This window comes from Thermobia domestica, chromosome 13 (assembly GCF_964235325.1).
Source record: "Thermobia domestica chromosome 13, izTheDome1.hap1.1, whole genome shotgun sequence".
In the NCBI taxonomy this organism is placed as follows: Eukaryota; Metazoa; Arthropoda; class Insecta; order Zygentoma; family Lepismatidae; genus Thermobia; species Thermobia domestica.
The window spans coordinates 118490809-118513547 of NC_137466.1; the positions used below are offsets into that span (position 1 = coordinate 118490809).

General features: G+C 36.5%; 1 protein-coding gene across 4 annotated transcripts in view; it reads left to right on the forward strand.

The window, feature by feature from the left end:
* PIP5K59B (Phosphatidylinositol 4-phosphate 5-kinase 59B) overlaps window positions 1-22739 on the forward strand; it is a 296829-nt gene that overhangs the window by 168928 nt on the left and 105162 nt on the right. For all 4 annotated transcript variants that reach the window (XR_014128028.1, XR_014128029.1, XM_081736326.1 and 1 more), the window contains exons 9-10: window positions 2703-2783; window positions 16477-16655. Coding sequence is in view for 2 of the 4 variants with exons in the window: in XM_081736326.1 (XP_081592452.1) it covers window positions 2703-2783; window positions 16477-16655 (260 nt within the window). In the remaining 2 variants the exon portion in view is untranslated. The remainder of the gene's footprint in view (window positions 1-2702; window positions 2784-16476; window positions 16656-22739) is intronic.

The following is a 22739-nucleotide window of genomic DNA, read 5'->3' on the forward strand; positions in this document are numbered from 1 at the left end:
ATTCATTTTGTATAACGATCTTTATTATTTTCTGGATGACCCTCGTATATATATATGTATGTATGTATACGAGGTACCGTATATCGAATTACACATATATGTATGTATGTATTCATTCTGTGTTCTTGATTTCATGACATTAACATCTCACTGAGTGGGCGTGTACCTATGGTAAACATACTTTTCATAATCGGGAAGCGCATTCAAATTCGGTGGCCCACCATACTGTCTGAGGTTTTGCTTTATCGTGGTAAATATCGAGATTGTACTCTTGATATAACCGACTTCCTTTCCCGCTGTTGTTATTGACAGTTAATGATTTGAATTTGGACCTGTAGTATTGAAGAGAATTGTAGAACATTGGTATTTAAAAATAATAATGAACATTTCGAGCATGTTTTCGAGTAATATTTTATGATTATCCGTTCTTTCATTGATTTTAAACTTTATACTTTTCCTTATTGCATGTTGTATTAAAAACTTACTCTTCATTAATAAATAAATAAATAAATAAATAAAAACCCTTAAAACATCCAGAATTGTGTATATGTCGGCATAAAAGTGTTGCCTTCCTCAGCACAAGTTCTTTCAAAAAACGAAAGTTGTTCATCTTCTGAATATGACTACTTTTTTAAATTCCATAATATTACCTTTATACCTGTATACCTGTATACATATGTACGAGGATTGTAAAAAAAAAGTTCTAAGGCTACCTACGAACGGAACAGCAGAGTTTATGAATGGTGTTACTTTTCAACATAGTTCCCCGACGAATCAAAACATTTTCTTTGATGATATTCAAGTGCGTTAATGCCTCTGGTAAAAAAAATGATGTGTCAAAGGCTTGTAAAATATCATCTACGGCATACATGACGTCATCATGAGTGTCAAAATAAGTATATTCCAACTTCTTTTTTGAACTTTGGAAATAGATGAGTCAGAAGGTGCCAAACCAGGTGAGTAAGGTGTGTGGGGGACCAATCCGTAGCCGCAATCATAAATTGCTGCCATTGCGATGACTAGCTTGTGGCTGGGGGCTTTATCTTGATGGAAAAGCACACCTGCTGTCAGTTGCACACGACATTTCTGTCGAATATTATCACGCAACTGTCGTAGAAGACCTGCATAGTACTTCCCAGTGATTGTTCGCCCCGTTGGAAGATCCACCATCACTGTCCCTTCCGAATCCCAGAAAGCTGTAGCCATCACTTTTTCAGCTGAGGGCACTGACAACCTTCTTCGAAGGGGAGAATCATGAGGGATGTTTCCACAGCTTGGACCTTGGTTTGGAGTCTGGTTGGTAATGGTGGACCCAGGTCTTATCTGCTGTTATGAATCGAATGCTAAAGTAATCTGAATTTGTTTGGAAGAGATGAAGATTGTCCCGTGAAATGTTGCGTTTGGTGAGCTTTTGATCAGGTGTCAAAAGTTTTGGCACCCATTTTGCGGAAACCTTGCTCATTCCTAGATGCTGAGTGATAATTCGATTAACGCTTGCAGTAGATAAGTCCATTCTCAGCAATCTGCCTGATGGTCAATCGACGATCATTCAGGATGATTTTATGCACTTTGTTAATGTTCTCCAAAGTTAGTGCTTCTACTGGCCTTGTTGATCGAGTATCATCTTCAATAGAGGGTCTTTCCCTCTTAAATTCGTCTGTCCATTTCGTCACTGTGGCTTATGAAGGGGCATTATCGACTAAAGTAACAACCATGTTGTTGTTAATCTCCTGTGGTTTTAAACCTTTCTTTTGAAGATATTCAATAACAGCTCTAGCCTTCAATTTCTCCGTGTGGTCCCACTTTACTCACTTTTCTGTCTTTCTGGACCTGTAACAACAGAATAAAAGTCAATATTAATACCAAATTTGGTATGACATCATAGAAAGGTCAGTAAATACGGCTTAAATGCATTACATGTCTAGTTCTAATGCATTAAATGTCATTATTAGATTAGGCTTAGAATTCATGCAACAACCCTCCTACTAATCGGTGTTCTATGCAGCTGACTTAGTAAAGAAACATTGCTTCTTACTTACGCTCTTTTTTCACTTTATTAACGAAGTAATGTGTCTAGTAAAAGTGGCATCATTGTAACTATATATAAAAAAAAAGTTGCTTTTCCTCATGTGCATATTCTAAATATGTACCTTCATTACATTGGTCATCATAAGTAAGTTGGGGAAACTTTACTTACAATTGTGTCTTAAAATGACTTACGTAATTTGTCACAAAGTTCTTCATCTGTGGCTTTAGTTCACTAATTTTTTCTTATTATAACCTTTAGAAGTTGCAAAACTTTTATTTGAATTATTTTCCTTAAATTGGATATGGAACATGTGCCGTACAAATTAAGTGTTTATTTATTTATTTTTAGCCAATTGAAACGTTCAGAAGAAGATAAGCAGCGGGGGATAATTTCACTTTTCTAAAATAATTTTTACTGAGGATTATTTTCCTTTTGCTTGCCGAAACTTAACACAATTGGATATTATGGATGCTTTTGGGGTAATTGTCGATGAATATGCATCCTATTAAATCTAGTAGAATGCAGTTTTAAATATGAGTACATCAATTACAGTAATCTTACAAAATTGGGAAGTAGATAAAATGCGTTACTGAATTTTGTGATGCAATACAAATTTTAAAAAGGTTTGTGTTTTTAGTTGAAATGGAAAACTAACTTTAAGACCTTATTTCAGGTACTAGAGAGTTTCAAAATTATGGATTATAGTTTACTAGTAGGAATACATAATTTAGACCAAGCGGCAAGAGATAAAGCGGTAAGTGATCTATACTTTTATTGAATGTTTTTAGCCATATTGAATGTTTATGCTTGAAAAATTGTAGTATAGAAGGAATCAAATTGGAAAATTGCAAGCATTATGTAATTTAAAAAGTCTACTTTTTGGATACAATTGCTAGTGAGAATCATTATTTTTAAATAAATAACGTTAGAATGCACAGATGCCTTATTACAGTTTTTTGGACTTCATTACAATATTGTTTCATTTTATCTTCTTTTGAAATGTGCATATTTACTCATTACTTTTAAGCATATTATTCAAAATATTATTGAAAACATGTTCGTTATTGAATGATCATACATACGGTGACAAGAAACATGAAATCCATGTTTACCATGGTTATTAACTCGAAATGAGTTTCAGAAAGATCCGTACACTTGCTACTCGTGTCTTCCTTAAAACCGACTAGCGGATAACCATTATGTGTTTGAAGGAATAAAATGCAGGTATACTTATAACGAACCCCAAGGGACCAACACAATGAGTTTTTTATATCCGAACTTCGTTATAAACAAACTCATATTTTTTCCGAATTATGGAAAAAACGAAGGATTAGATAGCAAGCAGACATGTTTAAAAAAGAATATACAGTATTAAAAGTATAGCATTACATCCGAAGATAAGTTTACTAATTGGGTTGTTATGTACATACTGCAGTTCTTCTTATTTGTTCAAGCACGCGTTAAAAAAAGCTGTAATTTTCTTCTGAACCGTGTCTGCTGCTGCTGTTTAGCACCGCCTTCCACTCCCTCAAACGCACGAAATGCATTTTCCGGCACTGTGTTGAAGGGATACGGACAAAATCTCGCGGCCGAAACATCGCCGCCCAAAATCTCGCCGGCCAAAACCTCGCGGGACAAAATCTCGCCGGGCCAAAACCTCGCCGCCCAAAACCTCGCGGGACAAAATCTCGCCGGGCCAAAACCTCGCCGCCCAAAACCTCGCGGGACAAAATCTCGCCGGGCCAAAACCTCGCGTTGCCAAAACCTCGCCGCCCAAAATCTCGCCGGGCCAAAACCTTGCCACCCAAAACCTCGCGTGGCCAAAACCTCGCCGCGAATGAAACTTTTCTTTAAAATTTATCCAATGTGTTGATTAATATGCAATTCCACATTACAACTAATAATAATAATAATAATAATAATAATAATAATAATAATAATAATAATAATAATAATAAGAAGAAGAAGAAGAAGAAGATACAAAAAACATCGTGTGCATGGGCTTTCTCGGGTTATTCCCGTTTCCTCCCACTTTCTTTATTCGATCATTTCCTTCATCCAGATCATCTACGTCTCCTTTAACCTACAGGACATAATCAAGGGACGTCGTAAAAACTCATATATTATTTCATACTTTCATAAATATTATTATATTTTTGTTGAAATTTTAAGTTTTTGGATGCTCCAAAGTTCACGAAACTAACTCCGTTAGTCGTCATTGCTTTCCTTATGCAGACTTTCTTTCCCTATAACCAGTTTAAAAACATCCTGTCGCCCTATCTTCACATTGAAATCCTCTAATACAGAAATAGAATTTTCATATGGTATCGCGAGACTTGGTCAAATACCCGTGAAACTTTTTCTGAAACAGCGTCTTTTATACCGTCATCCTTATCATCTGTTGGAACATTTACATTTTGGTCAGGCGATATTTTGGGGGGCGAGGTTTTGGCCCCGCGAGATTTTGGGCGGCGAGGTTTTGGCCAGGCGGGGTTTTGGCCCGGCGAGATTTTGGCCCGCGAGGTTTTGGGTGGCGAGGTTTTGGCCAGGCGAGGTTTCGGCCCGGCGAGATTTTGGGCCGCGAGGTTTTGGGAGGCGAGGTTTTGGCCAGGCGAGGTTTCGGCCCGGCGAGATTTTGGGCCGCGAGGTTTTGGGAGGCGAGGTTTTGGCCAGGCGAGGTTTTGGTCCGCGAGGTTGTCGCCGCGAGGTTTTGTACCCAAACCGAAGGATTCGAAAAGATAGCGTTGCAAGTTTTCCAAACTTTGATCGCTTCTTTGGAACTTACGGGTTGCTTCACATTTTCCATCTCTCCCTCATCATCGGAATCTGCTTCATCTTCCTTCGTAGCTTCCCTCACGCTTTTCATAATTGAATTATCAACATCGGGATCATCAATTACAAGCGCATCATCTGCAGCGACGTACTCGACAAACGTAATTCCCTGTGTCACTGCTTCCTGAAATACACTCCATCGTTCAGAATCCACAGCCTGTTCCACTGCATTTGTAGCAGAGACATGAGGTTCATCACGATGATGATTTGTGTGACGCCAACAGTTTGGGAGACCTGTGGCTTCAACGTACGCCATGCCACTGCGAGCATTTGAATTGCCACGTGCAGAGAAATGGTAGTTTCCCCTCTCAGGGCGGATGTTAATTAACATCCTTTCAAACACTCTCTTGCGGTAATGGCATTTCATAGCATTTTTGATACCTTGGTATAAAGGCTGCATCTTTGGAGTGCAAGAAGGAGAAAGGAAAGAAGGGTTATAGCTTTCAGAGTTCCAACCGTATTGTGTGCGGTGCAATTGCCCAAAAGCAACAGTACGTTTCTTCCCGCGTTTTCCATCTTTTTATCGAAGTCTAGAAGCCACTTGCAAAAGTTTTCCTTCGTCACCCACTCTTTCTTCTTGGCATAGTACTTAACAGGAAGATAATTAATTCCCTTAAAACAGCGCGCATTGTTACACTTGCCCATCGCAAGTAACTTTTGCAAGTCTGACCCGTCACTATTGCAGCACAATCTGGTAATGCAAACTTTACTGTTTTTCCGCCTTCACACTTGTCTCCTGTAAGAGAAAAATTCTTTTTGCGGCAAAAGGTGGTAAAACAGCTCCGTTTCGCCCACATCATAAATGTCACACGCGGCGAACTTTGATGATAAAGTATCCTAGTGTCTTTTCGTCCAGTCATCTACAGTGGCATTACTAAATCACTCTTATCACAAATACTCTTCAGTCTGATGTTGTGTCTGTCTTTGAACCGCTGTAGCCAATCATTCCCAGGCTCAAAACGATCGTGACCCAGAAGGGTAGCAAACGTCGTTGGTTTTTCTTTGAGCATCGGCCCACTGACTGGAATATTTTTCGCCCTTACATCGTAAAAGCACTTAAAAAGGGCATCTTCAACATCACTATACACAGCACCACGCATTTTCTTCCTATGCACAGCCAAAGAGTTCTGTGAACTTCTTTCTTATTTCCACTTTGTTTCTTAAAATTGTTAAGCGTGTTCGGCGGATTTCATTATTTTTTTAAGCAATCTCATTTTTCTTCAGTTATCCCTTCTTGAAATTCGTCTATAATTTTCACCTCTGTGTGAAGAGATATGACTTTCCTTTTGTTTGCCATCTTTCAAGTTAGCGATGCACAAACACGAGTTAAAAAATCAACTTGCAGCGTGTTCCTACATTACAGCTACCGAAAAACGCACCTCGCTTTCTCTCCGCGTCTAACACAATGAGCTCCAGTGAAAACAGAGATTTAGTTTTAATTTCGACCTAAAACTCTAGTGGACGCGCGTTGCCGGAAAGAGCTGCACACGTAGGGATTTTTGTATCATCCGAGTGGGAGGGGAGGAGTGAATCATACCTGGCTCACACAGCGACAACGACGATGAAAACCAGTTTTGCGGTGCCTGAGTTATTCACGTCCAGAAGAAAAGAAAACATGATCCCGTTCTGAAAACTTCGCTATAAGCGGTCTTCACGGAAATTATTGTTCGTAATATATGGTGATTTCTTCCAGGTTTCAAATAGGTGATGTGACGGGGATTTCATTTATATTCGTAATATCCAATAATTCACCATTTCCGAGTTTGTTGTAAATGGGCTGCACTGTGTATATATATTAACATTGAAACATCCTCTTCCTGTTGTGTGACTTAAGAATAGTCAAGTGTATGTCTTCAGAGTTGCCAGATTCAAACAGACGGCACGCCTCCTAAATTCGGAAAAAGCATTCAGTATTACAGTCCACTTGTTTCCTATCCAAACTCATTCCGCGTTCTCAGTTTGAATGAGAAATTTTCTCTTTATTGTATGGGACAGATTATTAAATAATTTTATTCTGTTTTCTGCATTTATTCCTTCAAAAACTTGATGATGAACCACAAATACTTTCTAAATGTAATTGATTTTATAAAGAAAGCACTAGTGGTAAGTGCAGGATGATTTTTTAAAAGAAACCTATATCGGTTAATTTAATAAATACTGAATTTTGATTCCATTTTTCAATGGTAGGAGCATTTCGAAAATATGTTTATTTTTTATGGCTTATTGAAAAAAAATATCTTTTTCTGAAGTTTATATAAAGTGAGCAGTCCAGTCTTCCTTGCCTCACATTAGAAAAATTGAACTTTTGTACGTTTTAGAAATCTTTGGAGGAAAGTAATTCAAAGAAGGAAGGATTTCAGAGTTTATTTCGCTCTATACTTTCGCCAGCAGAAGCTTGTCTGTCGTGTCGGCGCCATCAGCAGGTAAACTTGAGTACGCTTATCGCACCCATAACTTGGTAGAATTATTTCACTCGCAATAAAATGTAGAGGAATGAGTAATCCGATCGATGTGCTGGCGGTTTATTTTTCAAAAACTCATCAGGATATTCACCAGTTCTCAGAAAAATAAAACTAGTATGGATATACACCGTTTTCGACACAAAGTGTGATGTAAACTGTAATGGATGTCAATGTTTACTTCTTCAGTGAGAGGAAAAATCATCCAATCAGCAGACTAATGAAACTTCGAGTAGTCCACCTAGCACAGAGTTAAATATGATAGTTGCCTCGTAACTGTATTGCCATCTTTTGCACTGCTGCTGCAAGATTGAGTAATTAAGTGCACTTCAGTTTTTGTTTGTTTGAAGAGAAAAGGAGATTTGCGTGACTGATTCTCGGATTATATGAAGTTAAAATATTAATGATTTGTTCATAAGGAAGTGCTTCATTATATTATTTTGCGTGCAGTGACAGATATGGAACGAAAATACTGCTTTTATGCTCTAATAGCTTTGTGAATGAAATGGAAAACAGTGGTATGATTATGAAGTTATCTAGCATTGAAATTTATAATTTTGTTTCTAACTTTCAACCAAGAAATTAATTGGAAAATATCCGTTTTCCAGTTAGTTCGTTGTTAGTAAGCTGTTCAGTATCGATAAGTCACAAGTGCTGTGTTCGAGTAGCTTTGCAACAGAGGACAAGTGAACTTTTGCATGTTTCATGCATGGTAATTTGTAAGTGTACAATTTGGTTCAAAGTAATGAATATAGGCTGAGTAATTGTATAGGTACTATTTTTTCTTCTTCCGATTTTATTAAATCAGTTACTTAAGCTCACATTTTCTTTCCAAATTTCCTTACTCTGTATTCTTAGTAAAATCCTATAAGTTTGACGTTTAATAAACAAATCAGGAGGAAGAGTCTTTCGAATGTTCCAATTTTCGTTCATCGGGTAGAATATTTACTTGGATTTTTTTTTATAACCATTTGTCATCCTCAGGGTTTTTCCGTTTATTTTTCTTTCTTTATTGCGGATTTATGTCTCTTTTAATAAGAACTAATGTCTTTTCTTCGTATCCTTCAGTATGTTATAACTCAAAAAATACAGTGTTAATTGAATAAAAGTATCGAATATTTTATTATTTATTTATTTTCAGTTGAACGCTATCTTTTGCTCAAGAGCTATCCGATACGTGGAGCTAAATCTTATTACAATCTAAATGTCAAAATCTGTTTCGACATTCATTAGTTTCATCTGTCAATGTCGAAGCTTCATCAGACATGACACAATTATTAGAGGAATTGTTTAAATTTGGATTAAAACTATTTTTGGATTCAATACGAGAAAAAAATGTAATTTTGGTGAATATAGTAAAGAGCCAATGACAATATTTTTCCAAACGAAACACGACACATTGTGCAAGTCTATTTGATAATTATATATATAACACAATCACGTAGTGTTTTATATACAGGGTGACTCAAAAGTCCCCTGACATAACAAAATATGAGAGGAAAATCGTCTCCAAATGTTATTTTCAATCTAAAGTGAAGGAATTTTTTAAATGTGAATGGGAGATGTTTGAAGTGAGGCTGGCCATCGACACGTCAGCGTGAAAAACAGTAACTTCATTCACTTATGTTGGGGGTTCAGGTAATGTTGGGGATCCTTTAACATTAGCCTCATAAAGAGTGTACAACCCAAACGGCTCGTTTGATTTAGACAATCCCTTTACTTTAGATTGAAAATATATTTGGAGACGGCTTTTCGTCTTACATTTTGTTCTAACTCTGATAATAACAGTTTCCCTATGTCAGAGGACTTTTGAGACACCCATGTATATTTTCACGTAGCCTTGCTTAGTGTGTTGTGTTTAGTTTGACAATATGTAAACAAGGCCTAATAGAATACGGTAGTAATATTTTTCTGTTGCAAAAGGCGAGGATAGTTTGAAATTGCATACAGTGAGCACATAATCGTATACAGATTTTCAACTTCTGAGGGGTGACAGAAAAGTTTTGAGCTTTGAGGAAACTATAAGAAGTACAGATTTGGTAATACCTTTATTTTTCAACATAATCCCCTTGTACAGCAACACACTTGCTCCAAGGATGCTGCAGTGCTCTTATCCCAGTAGAAAAAAAAAAAGTCCTTAGGTTGTGACCACAGAAACTCCTCCACGGTTGTCATGTCGCCATTATCTCTTGCAAAACGTCGTCCTGCCAAAGCCTTCTTTAAATTAGGGAACAAGTGGACTGAGGGGGCAGATTTGGAGAATAGGGTGGATGAGGAATGAGTTCAAAGCCGCATTCGGGAATAGTAGCCGTGGCAACTGCTGATGTGTGGCTGAGAGCATTGTCATGATGGTAGAGAACGCCTCTGGACATCATTTGTTTCCTTTTTTCTTGAATTGGCACTCGAAGTTTTTTCAAAAGGCCACTATAGTATTGTCCTGTGGTGGTATGACTCCTTTACAGGTAATCAATGAATATCACACCTTGGGAATCCCAAAAACCAGAGGCCATCACTTTGCCAGCAGAGGGGATTAGCTTTGCCTTTGGTGAGGAGGGGTGCTTCCATTGTTTGGATCGTTGTTTTGTTTCTGGCTGGTAATGGTGTACCCAACACTCATCCGTAGTGATGAATCGATAGAGAAAATTGTCCACATCACATTCTAATAGTTTCAAATTGTCCACCGATAGGACGTACCGAGTGCGTTTTTGTTCGGGAGTCAGAAGACGTGGGACCCATCGAGCAGAAACTTTTGATAAACCAAGTTCGTTCTTCAGAATATGATCTGCTCGCTCCTGTGATATGCCCAGCCTGTCAGCTATCTATAGAGTTAACAGTCGGCGATCTTCCATGATCATATCAAGTACCAGACCAATGTTTTCCAGCACTTGATGGTCTCCCAGATCTCGGCTCATCTTCAACACTGCCTACCACGCTTGAATTCCTGCACCCATCTTTCGATTGTGGCATATGAAGGGGCAGATTCACCTACGGTATTGACCATATTCTGGTGGATTTCAGACGCCAACATTCCTTTTAATTGCAGATACTTGGTGACTGACTATACTCGATCTTTTCATTTTTCCAACTTCTGCCATTTCACTCACTTTAAGAGCTTGTAAAAGGCTAAAGAAATTACTTAGAACCAAGAGCTTGATACACATTAATATCAAAGGTTGTAGTATTCTAATACATATAATTATTACATTCTAGATTCTCATTTTCTATGTTAGTCTAAAACTTTTCAGTCACTCCTCGTACCTTTCGAAGTGCATGTATGAAGTACGTATGAATAATTGGAATTTGTCAAAAACTTTTCTCTGTGAGCAAAACAAACATAAGAATATCTGGTAATTCATACAACCTACAATTTCTCCACACTATTCCGAGTTCTAAACCCAAACACTTCTTAAGTTACATGTGTGCACACATAACTCACTAAAAGTTAACGTTGTAACTGTTCAGTGTGACTTTATTAATTGGTTGTACAGGATGTCTATCGGTCATGAAAGTCAAGAAATTTAGCTTTTGGGTCATTTTTTTTTAAATTTTTTATTTTATTATCTGTACAAATATAAGTATAGACTGGAAAATTTTATTCTTTAAAGTGTCAAAATTCACCACCAAAACTACCTGTGGTCGGCTTTTGACGCTACCAAATCGCAAGCAAAGCACGCTTCTATTGCAAGCATGAAAATTCGGCCCAATTCGCACCCAAATTCTCTTTTGAAAGTGTTATTAAATTTTATGGTTTAGGAAAGAAAAGGTCACGAAATTTCATTTTAGAATTTTAATAGACACCCCGTTGTAGTTATTTCATGTATCTTCCTAATGTGTGTATTAATTTGTTATTGCTTAATATTCGTGTTCTTCACTGTATTACAATGCATGAAATAAATTAGACATTGAATAATTATGTAAATTTTTCTTGGGGTTTAACACTGTTTTCAGTACCTAGAATATTGAAGTCGTAATTCTGTAACTTACCCGCTTCTCCAGTGGCTATTACGCGCTAAGTTTTGGATTTGATTCCTGATGAGAGAGAATTGAACGCATTGTGGCAGTTCGGATTTCACGTCAAACTGTAGGTTTATGTCTTACATGGCCTCAGTTCTGAAAGGGACGCTAAATCTCAATAAGCAAACAATCTACAGCTTAATATAAGATCCGGTCCGGATAACATATACCACCGAGATTCGATTCCAGCCTCCCATACCAGAGATAGGAGTGCTAAGCATACAGTCACGAGGGTCCCGTAAAAGAAGCTCGTCTCTGTAGGAATTAATCTTAAATATTATCTGGAAACAGGTAATAGGTTTTCTTTGTGTATCAGAGAATTTAGCTTTGGTTAATTCTCTTGCCCCCTGTTCTTGCCTCCTCGGTAACGTTTATATCCTTTCTTGATACTTGTGCTCTTACCGATTTATCCATTCTACTTTATTTTTCTCCAGAATCTCCAGCTACTTTCAGCTTGCTCACACAATTACGTGACCGTGCAACCCTACATTCTGATAGGGTACCCACCCGGACGCGTCGCAGCATTTTCTGTGTTACATATTTCTTTCTTTCCGCTCTATTTCTTCATCTCACTATTTTAATTGTTTTAATAAAAAGAGGGCACACACACACACACACATATATATATATATATAACCCACACACTTTTCTTCTTCAAAACGAAAGCCAACATAGCATCGAATCTTATGCTCCTTAGTTATTTTTTTGTAAGAATCTTTTTCCGATTTTTTTTCTACCTGAAGCGTCTCCAAAAAGCATATCCTTGTGTTCGTGCAGTAGTGTTTTATTTACGATTATGTATTGTGTATTACACACTGATGGTTATCAAAATAATAGGAGCAAATAGTTTGCAACACGTAACATCCGTAAGGTTGTAACACAGAGGATGCGTACGTTAAAGCGGAGAGACGGTGATCATGCAAAATGGGAGACCCGTGTGAATAATAAAGTCAAATTTTGTGTTTACGATTCGTTGGCGCAAGTGTCTAAGGTGGTCAGTATGTTCGGTGTGTTACAAGGAAAGTTACAGACTGCCATAGCTAAGCAAAAGCGACGAAAAGTAATAATGGACAGAAGAGTGGCCTCAATGACAGGAATCGCGCCGAGCAGAGAATTGTCACCAAGGATCGTAGAGCGAATGAACTACGGAACTCAGTCAGCACCTGGAATAGCCTTTCGCAACAATCTCAGTTCGACGTAAGTTGCATAATCTGAATATCTAAAGTAGATTGCAATTTTTCCAAAAGGCTAATCACTGCCAACAACACTTTAGCGCAAAGTAAATGGTGCCAAGAACATACTAAAATGTTCATGATCGGAAACATGTAATATGATGAGATGGGTCCTCTTTCACCCTATTATCAACAACAGTGCATGTTTCTGTATGGCGAACGCACAAAGGAGCTTCTGCTTTCTTAACTGCCTTCTTCTCACAATATGGGGGCGCACAGTGTTCTCGATTACCAGAAACGTGGTCAAAATCCCCTAAAGTGAAGTTTTGATTTTGAGACTTTTAAGACTCTAGTCAGGTTGGCATCTAGAAATGACGGTTTTTGATACTCAGATGCACACATCTGGCTATCGAAATCTGTTCCAATGTAACAGTTGAATTAGGCACATCAGATCTTACCCAGAATGAGAGTAAACGCAGTTTCCAGTCGCGCACCATTTCTTTGTGTTTGTAGTGTTAAAGGTCAACGATTGAAAGTAAGTAAATTTCAGTTACGTAAATAAAATGGTATTATTATTAAATTATTGGAGTATCTAGAATATGTATATAATCTTTTCAGTTTAAAGCGCAAATATTAAAATATGCAGAAGTCAAAAGTTTCATGAAATTTCCAACAACTTTTCCCGACTATGTACACCGTTGTTCATTTATATAAGACAAAATGTATGTGCACCCACTTGCTCTGTTATGTTTTATCCACATTTTCCTACGGCGATACATAAATTTAATTTCATGTGCACAATTCAGTTTTTATTTTAATGTAAAATGAATAATTAGTTTTAAATTCAAAGTCAGCGATCCGGGAAACCCATCAATGCCGATTTTTCTTGAAATCAAATTATTTTTAGGACCGCCATATTGTATCTGCCATTTTACGTTTTCAAAAAGGTAATGTGAAATTTGAAATCAGTGACGTCGGAAACTTCCAGTATTAATTTTTATTGAAATCAAAGTATTTTTCATTATAAGTCCGCCATATTTTATGTGCTTTTTTAAGTTTGTTCAAACTATTGGACAAATTGGACATCAGCAACCTCAAAAACTCGTATGCACTGAGATAGGAAGACTAAATTACGGTTTCGATTTTTGTCCACGTTTTTAAGAATTGTGACCACTGTGTGGCGGCCCTGTGATGTTCTTGGCCGCAATTTCGTGAGTCCTGTAGTTTTACGCATTGCTGTCTATGACCACGTGCATCTGTGGTCCGTACGTTGTTCCCGGCCAATGACTCAATTTTCGTAGATGACAATGCGACAATTCATATTGCTGAAACTGTTAAGCCCTGGTGTCATGAACATCGGAATAAACTACACCATTTCTCCTGCCCCGCCTAATACTTACAGGTCAGTTCTGGACCTCAGAATGCGGAACAGATATCCTCCTTCGTCTTCGCTGGTGAAACTTCAGTGTTGCACCGCATAAGGAATGGTAAAATATTACTCGGGGAAACTATGACTTACAATCCTCCATTCCAGGTCGAATCAGAGCTATTCCACAGGGTAACGATGGTCACCAAATAAGTCACCTGTAAATCAAGTAGGGTGGATTTTTCCATAGGTAGAGTTATTTTGAATATCATAGTGTGTGAGATAGGAAACTAAATAATCTCAAACCAATCATAGAAAACAATTTTCTACATAAATTAGAAGTACTCACATAAACACAGAGAAGAAATCATTTGTAAGGACTTTCTTAACGCTTTAACAGACTAAGAAGAAAAGAAGTATTAAAAAGGAACATTGGGTTTGAGAAATGCCAGATACCATGCAATCTTATACTAATCGACAAAGCAGTGAGAACGCCACCGTCAACTCTGGTAGATGCAAAAGCGTTACAGCTAAGCCGCATCGTATCGCTAATGTCGATAGTAAAAGTAAATGGCCCAGGGTTAAAGTTACCGTTTTGTTCCAGTCAAGCTGCTGGGGTTTATGCGACCAGAGTTAAGATTTAGATTGTTACCATTCCTTGAAGTCAGTTACGGTATTGTGTATCCTAACAACAATGGATGATTATTAGTATAGTAATTTAAACTGACTTTTTTCAGAAGTTTCGTATTAAAGTTAAGTTTTAATTAAATGCATATTTGAGGAGCAGGATTTGTTATTTTGCACTCGTTGAAGGATTGAATTCCTTAGAGAATCAAGAGCTTTGTTCTTGATTTATAAGTTAGAAGGAAAATTTTTAAGCTTAAGCCGAAAGAGCAAATTAGACTCGGATGATGGTGCGTCTTTTCATGAGAAGTTTCAGTGTGGCTAAAGAGTAACATTAAGGTCATAAGAAACTTGGAAGAAAAGACTTACGCTTAAAAAGTTTTTACGCTGATATACACTTTGTATTCTTTTACATACCATATTATACTAGAGTGTGTACAGGGTGGCCCGTTTTAATCTTTCCACGGGAATATCTCGAAGATGGTTGAAGATAAATAAACCGAACAATAACTCGAATAAGAAATGCCATGGGGCACAGGGCACATCGAATAGGATTATCGCGGTGCCCACCAGGGCCACCTTTCATGGGGGTCCCGGACCCAACTTGGGAAGTTTAAATGGAAACATGGGTCGAGTGATATCTCATTCGATAGATCTTTAAAAACTAAAGATAACTGTGGCAAAAGATCTTTCATATCGGTCACCCTTTTCAAAATGACCGTCAAGACATTAGTGCCTGTATCAGATAAAACGTCCAGTACCAATAATATGAAAATAATTAACATAACCTACATAATAATTAACAATGTATAAACCTTTGCTTCGCATTTCAGTTGCTTCTCTTTTCACATCAAATCTCACGTTACAATACAAATGCGTGTTAACTTTCAAACCGAGTTTCACCTTATTTTTATTAATTACAGTATCAGTCACTTGTACACAATAATGTTTCACACAAAGCATACCTATTGCAAGTAAAAGTGGGGTTCTGATTTGAGATTTTACTATTCATTCCCGCTTCATCCACTTACGAAGGAAGGTCGGAAAAATACTTTTCTAAGAATTAGATATCCTCCTTTGCATTATGTTTCTTTTACTTAAATCATCTTTTTCTTGCATTATTCTCGAACCGTGAAATGATACCTACCTCTGTGATTTCCTCTACTACAGTTTTATTCTGTTCATTTATCGCAACCATTTTCATATTAGTGGTACTAGACGTTTTATGTGATACGGGCACCATTCTTGGCGGCCATTTTGAAAACGGTGACCGATATAAAAAAATTTTCCACAGTGCTCTTTAGTTTTTAAAGATCAACCAAATGAAATATTACTCGACCAATATTTCCATTTAAACTTTTAAAGTTGGGCCCTGGGCCCCCATGAAGGGCGGCCCTGGGGGACACCGCGATAATACCATTCGACATGCCCCATCTGATTTCTTATTTGAATTTTTGTTCGGTTTATGTATCTGCAACCGTTTTCGAGATATTTCCATGGAAAGATTAAAATGGGCCACCCTATAATCCGTATATAATTTACGGAAGCATCCAGAATTAAATTTAAAACGGGCAGTAATTTTAGAAGGATATTGGTGTCAGCTGACGTATGGCCTTTTTTTAACGTCGGTAATCAGAACAACTATAACAAGTGGATTTCGTTTTTAGCACCTTGAGATATTAAAGCTAAAGCTTTTCCTTTTCATATTCCAGTTTTTAATTCGTGTATTCACTTTTCATATTCCAGTTTTTAATTCGTGTATTCCCTTTTCATCCTATAATAGATTGTTGTGAACAAGACCACAGAAGGGAATGAAAAGCCAAGCGATGACAGAGAATTTCTTGAAATAGTTGTACACATAAGTACTCATTATAAAACTTCAAATATACATTTAACAATGAAATATTCTAATACGAAAGTGATTTTTTTTTATTCACGTTAGTCATTGCATCATTGCATTGCATGTATTTTCTTCCGCAGGAACGTCATTCTGCTGCAGAACAACAAAAAACGGCGGCGGCTGGCGAGGTAGAAACTTCGGAAGCTGCAAAACTTAATCGTAGTCGGTCGATCAACCGGCAAAAACTTGTTGCGCATTCCACTGCCATGGAGAGTATCCAAGCGGAAAGCGAACCAATCGATGAAGAGGAGGATGTGCCGTGAGTGTCAAGACTGTGTTGTATGTCTGTCTCATCTGTCAGCATGCCCTTTCTATATGTTTTCAGTAATTGGATTTTTTTTTTCATAGTTGGTAGTATACCAATTTACTGAATCAAAAAAAAGAAAGAAAAAAAAAGCTACCCGAAGCACAGTATCTATAGAAAGAAATGTAGAATTCAAATGTTCGGTTAATTATTCGTTTCTATTTTACATTCTTACGTAATCGAATGGCCATCAATCAACTGAGAGCGTACTCGTCTTGTTCTGTATCCTGTAGTTGAGTTCAAGCAAATACGTTAAACATCGTATTTTCGTTGGCAGCTGTCTGCATTACCAAGACATACATAAGGGAAGGTTTTAATGGAGCTAGAATATCGGGGAATTACATGTGAAGTAACATTTTGAAGATATTTACATGGTTAATAAAAACTCTTCATGTAGTAATTCCCATGTAGTCTATCTCAGTGAAACATTTTCTGACCTATGTCTTGTCAATGCTGGCATCCGTAAGCGAAAATTCGGTAATTAAGATATTTGATTGAATTGAATTACAGAATCCTCAAAAGCAAGGTGGGGATTTTTTGAGTTTCCGTTCCTAAATTAAATTGTGATCTACACCGGGACTGGAATCCGGCACAGTTGGCGGGGGTATTACAGATGATGGAAGATTACTTTGCACATAATATGCCATTTCTCACCACATTATCTAACCTGCACGAAAGTTGGATTAAACGACTATTGTACAGGTCTAGCTAATATAAAAAGTGTGTTACACAGAAGGCACTGTCGTAAAAACAACTGCAAATTAACTATTAATGACATTCCAGTCAATATGATCATATGGACTGAAAAATCTTTTCACTTCTTTCTCCCGATGAAACTAATTCATACTTTCTAATTTGTTGCGAATACTTTTCTCGAAATTTGGTCGTATACTGTTTGATTATTTTCTCAACAACTATTTTGTACTGTTGTGTTCATCTTGTTTCTTCGTGCTTTTGTGATACCATGTTTTTTTGCTCTTGATGTTTTTCCTTTCTTCAGAACTTAACGCTTTTCAGAGAGGAGAAATATTTTAGTTCTGGAGAATACTATACTATATTACAAATTAATTTCTGCTTTTAAATATATTGACATTACTTTTTTTATGAAACATTTTTTTCTTTCGTAGACCAAAAATTACTTATTAGTCGTGACTCCGTAATTGCATAATATCTTGCCATATATGTAATACCTCTGCTTTCCACTGGCTGAGTGTATATTGTACTTCTGGTATCTCTATTTACTTTTTTACTACTTTCCGATTTATCATCCTCGATTTCCTTGTGCTCACGAGATTTCTGCCTCGCCTGTTTCTAATCCCAACTCATGACCTAGCCGTGCGAGTATTTTAATTTCTTTCTTTCTTCTTTCTTTCTTGAAATCATCTTTCTCGCTATTGTCTGTCAACTTTCTATTAGATGAGAAGAATAATACAAATAAAACACAAGCAACAAATGGCTGAAAGATTTGAAACAATTTCGAATGTGCTCTAGGAAGGTGAAATATTTTCAGTATAATAATTTTGTTTGGTTTGAAAATTATTTTCCTCTCTAATATGACTAATTTACTTACCGTTTCTCAATAAAATGTCTTGTTTGTAAGTAATGATTGCATTTTGGCACGTTGTGTATATTATAATATTAAATTACCCCCGTAACTTAAACTTAGTTTAGCGGATAATGAGCATTTTGTAATGTAACTTTCTGACTTTTCTGGTATCTGATATATTTTACATGCTCCTATATGAGCATGGTCGAATGGATTAGTCCCGTTTAAGCAGCTACCCTGACTATAAGACCTACTGTGGGAAATACGATGATATTTTATAGCTTTCACTGTTTCTATTTCTGTCCATTTGCTAGTAAATACAATTGCCGAGGATACTTACGATCTAAACTGATAGATAATAATGCAAATCCATTTCAAATTGATTTACTTTCGATTTGCCAAATCTCGGAGATTATTTATTATTTGTTTATCAACACAACAGAATGAGTCCAATTACAGTGTTTACATTTTTACAATTTTTTTATTGTTTTACAAGACATTTTACATATGATATATATATTTTTATACATAATTTGTTGTAGGCAGAACATATTCTCCAGAATAGTGATTTCAACATTATATGGGCCCTAGCTTTTTTCGTTAAAAAAATAAAAAAATAAAAAAAAATCCCTGTTATTAGTTCGAGTTCTAACCGAAGGCTGTTGATTATTATTGATTGTACAAGCACACTTCAGCGTAAGCATGTCAAACTCGGGTCTCTCTAGTCATTTTCTGCAACCGTCAGTTCACCCGGAGAAAGGGCCATTCCACGAAAAGTGAACTCAATATTGTCAAAATTGAATTTTGATTTCAGAAACAGGGTTGATTATTGACTAGTAATATTGTTTAAAGTGTAATTCCATCTTCTAAAGCAAGATGGTTGCCAATATTAAACGTGGTGATTTTTTTCCCAAAAGAAATCTGATTTAGAAGCAGAGGTTTGACATCGTTTTTATGAAATGTAGTTGTATGTTCATTTTGTTATATACACTACGAATAGGCGTATATTTTCTTATCTAAAAAATAAATGTCATACTTCCATTTAAAATACTAATGTATTGTTTATTCCGTTCCGTCACAGACGATGAAAATTTTCAGTTTGTTTTTAAAGGATTTGTATTTGGAATGCTGTATAAGATAAACGACTACGAAAGGACATAATTCACTAGTTGTTTCTATTTCGTTTCATGTCTTTAAAACAGCCGCACTCATGAACTGAAAATGTGTCCCGTTCCGTCATGGGGACAGTGGATTAAAGCGCCAAGAACGAAACTGAGGGAAAAAATGATAAACATATTGCAATTCGGACTGTTAGTATCATCAGAAATATAGCATTAAACGAGGGCACTCAAACTTGTTGTTATGAAAAAAAAAAAAAAAAAAAAAAAAACTTTTTTGTGTATTTTATCGCTGTCACTGGAAAAAGTTGACTTCACAACATGGTGGGTACGATGGCAGAAGTTTCCTAGATTTTCAAAAAGGACCACCATGATACCAAAATAAGAAAGTCGAAGTTTTGTTCCGTCGCCCCAAATTTGTTCTTTCCCTGAGCGAGATACCTAATCATAGTTGCGAATGCAGTTACTACGAAAACATTAACTTACTTCTGAGTATACCTTCTCGCCATTCTAAGGACTTTCTGACTAAATCGTTGGAATTAATCACAAATATTGTTTGTAGTGACGAGAACGAATCTTGTGTGACTGGCGTATTATATATAAAACACGTAGAGTTCATACCTTTCAGTGCAAATACAGAAATTGTGCTGATGACATATCTGAAATAACTTTTTGTGTGTGTGTGCGGGGGAGGAGGAGGGGGGCAACAAAAGGAAAAATTATTAAAGACATGAAACAAAAACGGATAAGTGAGGCTTTCGCTGATATACAGGGTGTCTATCGGTCACGAAAGTCACGAAATCAGAAAATGGTCGTGCAAGTCACGAAATTTAGCTTTTGGGTCACGATTTTTTTTTTAACTGTTCAAATGTAAGTACATATTGGAAAATTTTGTTCTATAAAACGTCAAAGTTCACCACCAAAAATGTCTATGGTCGGCTTTAGACGCTACCAAATCGCAAGCAAAGTATGTTTCTATCGCTTGGATGAAAATTCGGCCTAATTCGCTCTTGAAAATATTAGGAAATTTTATGATTTGGTAAAGAAAAGGTCACGAAAAAGTCACGAAATTTCATTTCGGAATTTTAGTAGACACCCTGATATAGTAAACAAAGTACTTCAATTTATTAACCAGTTCTCTAGTAAAAATGCAGAACAGACACTCATTTGAGAAAGAAAAGTATGGTTAATGGAGAAGCTCTTCTACAGATTTGTTTTGCAGAAATCTGTGAGTTCGACATCAAGACGAAATTCGGGCTGCATACTTTGGAACTCACCAGGTTTCCATATTTACTGCTGTAGGATGCACATTTTCTTATTTACGCCTTTGTAAATGATGAACTTATTCACGATAACTATATCACTAGTGCTTTTCTGATGGTGTTATTAGAAATTATGCTTTCCTGGGGGTGTTATTAGAAACAATTAAAAAAACTATGTCCATCATAAAAGCAGTAATATTTTCTCTGATGAAACAGTCCGCCAATTTAAACAGTGGTTCACTTTGTGTAATATGACACTTCTTCAAGAGCAGTTTTAGTTGCTCTGATGTTGATTTTTTTTTGGGGGGGGGGGTGCTAGTTATGGTAATGGGAATGTTGATGAATTAAAAGGTCTTGTGTAGCACTCAGTGTTAGGTAGAAGATTTAATATCGATGATGCAAAGACTTTTTGTGAGTGTGCATGTGCAGTGTCAAATTCAACGGCAGTTTTGTTTTGTACAAAGAAAACGTGCTGAAGGAGAAAGAAGAATTGCGAATACACTTGGCAGACCATCCAAGACACTTCTAGACATTTATTCTGTCCACTATGTTGAACCAGTGCTACCATATGTACTAATAAATTCATTGATTGTTCCGGATGCGGCTTCAATTAGAGGCGTTTATTGTCCGAGTCGCTGATTAAAAGTTTGTTAAATAGTTCATCGGGCAAATTCTTTTATCGGATGGAGCAGAAAGCGAGGCGCCATTTATAAAATAATAATAATAATAATAATAATAATAAAAAACTAGAGACTCTGAGCATCGATATTTTAAAATATCTTACGACCCGTAACATAGACGGTCGTGAAAGATACACTTTCCTTGAAGAATCCATGGAATAAATTCTCCATTGGTGCACATAAGTATTCTGCTTTGTATTATTTGCCAGTATTTCATTTCGTATTACTATATTACACATAGTTTCATCGTAGTATATTATATTAAACATTGTATTCATATTGATATTTTAATAAAAATATACGTTTAAAACCTATCAATTATCTCGGATTTTCTTAAGTTTCCAGAAGTGGCCCTTTCTATCACATTCTATGCCCTATTCCGTTACGAATATAATTTAAAGTGTTACCTAACCTAATCAGTTGTCAGCACTGAAGCTGCACTATTTTGAGAGACATAAGTAGTACTATCATCGATAAGATTATGGCATAGAGTGCTTGGGAAACTTAACACAAATTTCAGCCAAGTCCCTTTATCTGCATTACTTTCCTGTTCCGGGCCTCGTTCCGTCATAAGCACTTTAATTAATCTATAAACAATAGTGTGTTCCTCATTGCACATATTCTGGCATAGAAATACCAAATATAATTTCTTCTTTTATTTCAAAAGCAATCGGGAATTTGTGTTGCTAATTGTTGCGACGTTGTGTAAATGTGTTCAAACGTCCCGTTCCGTCACATGGAATGGATCTATAATTATTTTCTTATTGTACCTATTTAGGTATTCTTGAGAAAGGGCCAGTCCATTTCCAGATAAAATTAATAAAAAAATCAATGTGGCTTAACTCAACTTAAGGCAAACCTTCAGTGGATATCCCCGAATTTTACAAAAACTTGACTGCGCGGTTCGCAAAATTGTAAATTTGCATTGTAAATTTCCATGTTCGGTAGTATATATCAGTGTGAACAACTTCTCTCATTTATGAAAAGAAATGAATCCCCAGAGAGATCCAGGTTAACATATAATCCTAAACATTCATCTGATCTCTGTTCTGAAAATCGCTAAGTGCGAGCAACATGTCTTCAGACATCCGAAAGCTGGTTGCAGGAGAAAGATAGGTATCTGGAAAGACACAATGCACAGGTTAAACATGACGTATTTCTGCCAATATATGTTGCCCATTTGTTATCGCTGGATTCCAAACTCTTGAGTTACATATGAAACTTATAATGACTATGTTTTGCATTAACTTATAAATATTATAATGAAAGAGAAAATTGAAATTTTTATTTAAGTTTGTAAAAGAAGAAACTTTAAAGAGCAAATAGATCATCGATCAGTGAGGGATGAAAATGTATTTACGTGAAAATAAAGTGAAGCATACACCGGCCTCTATTTTCTTTACCTGGTAGACGTATTGATTAGAATCGAAAAT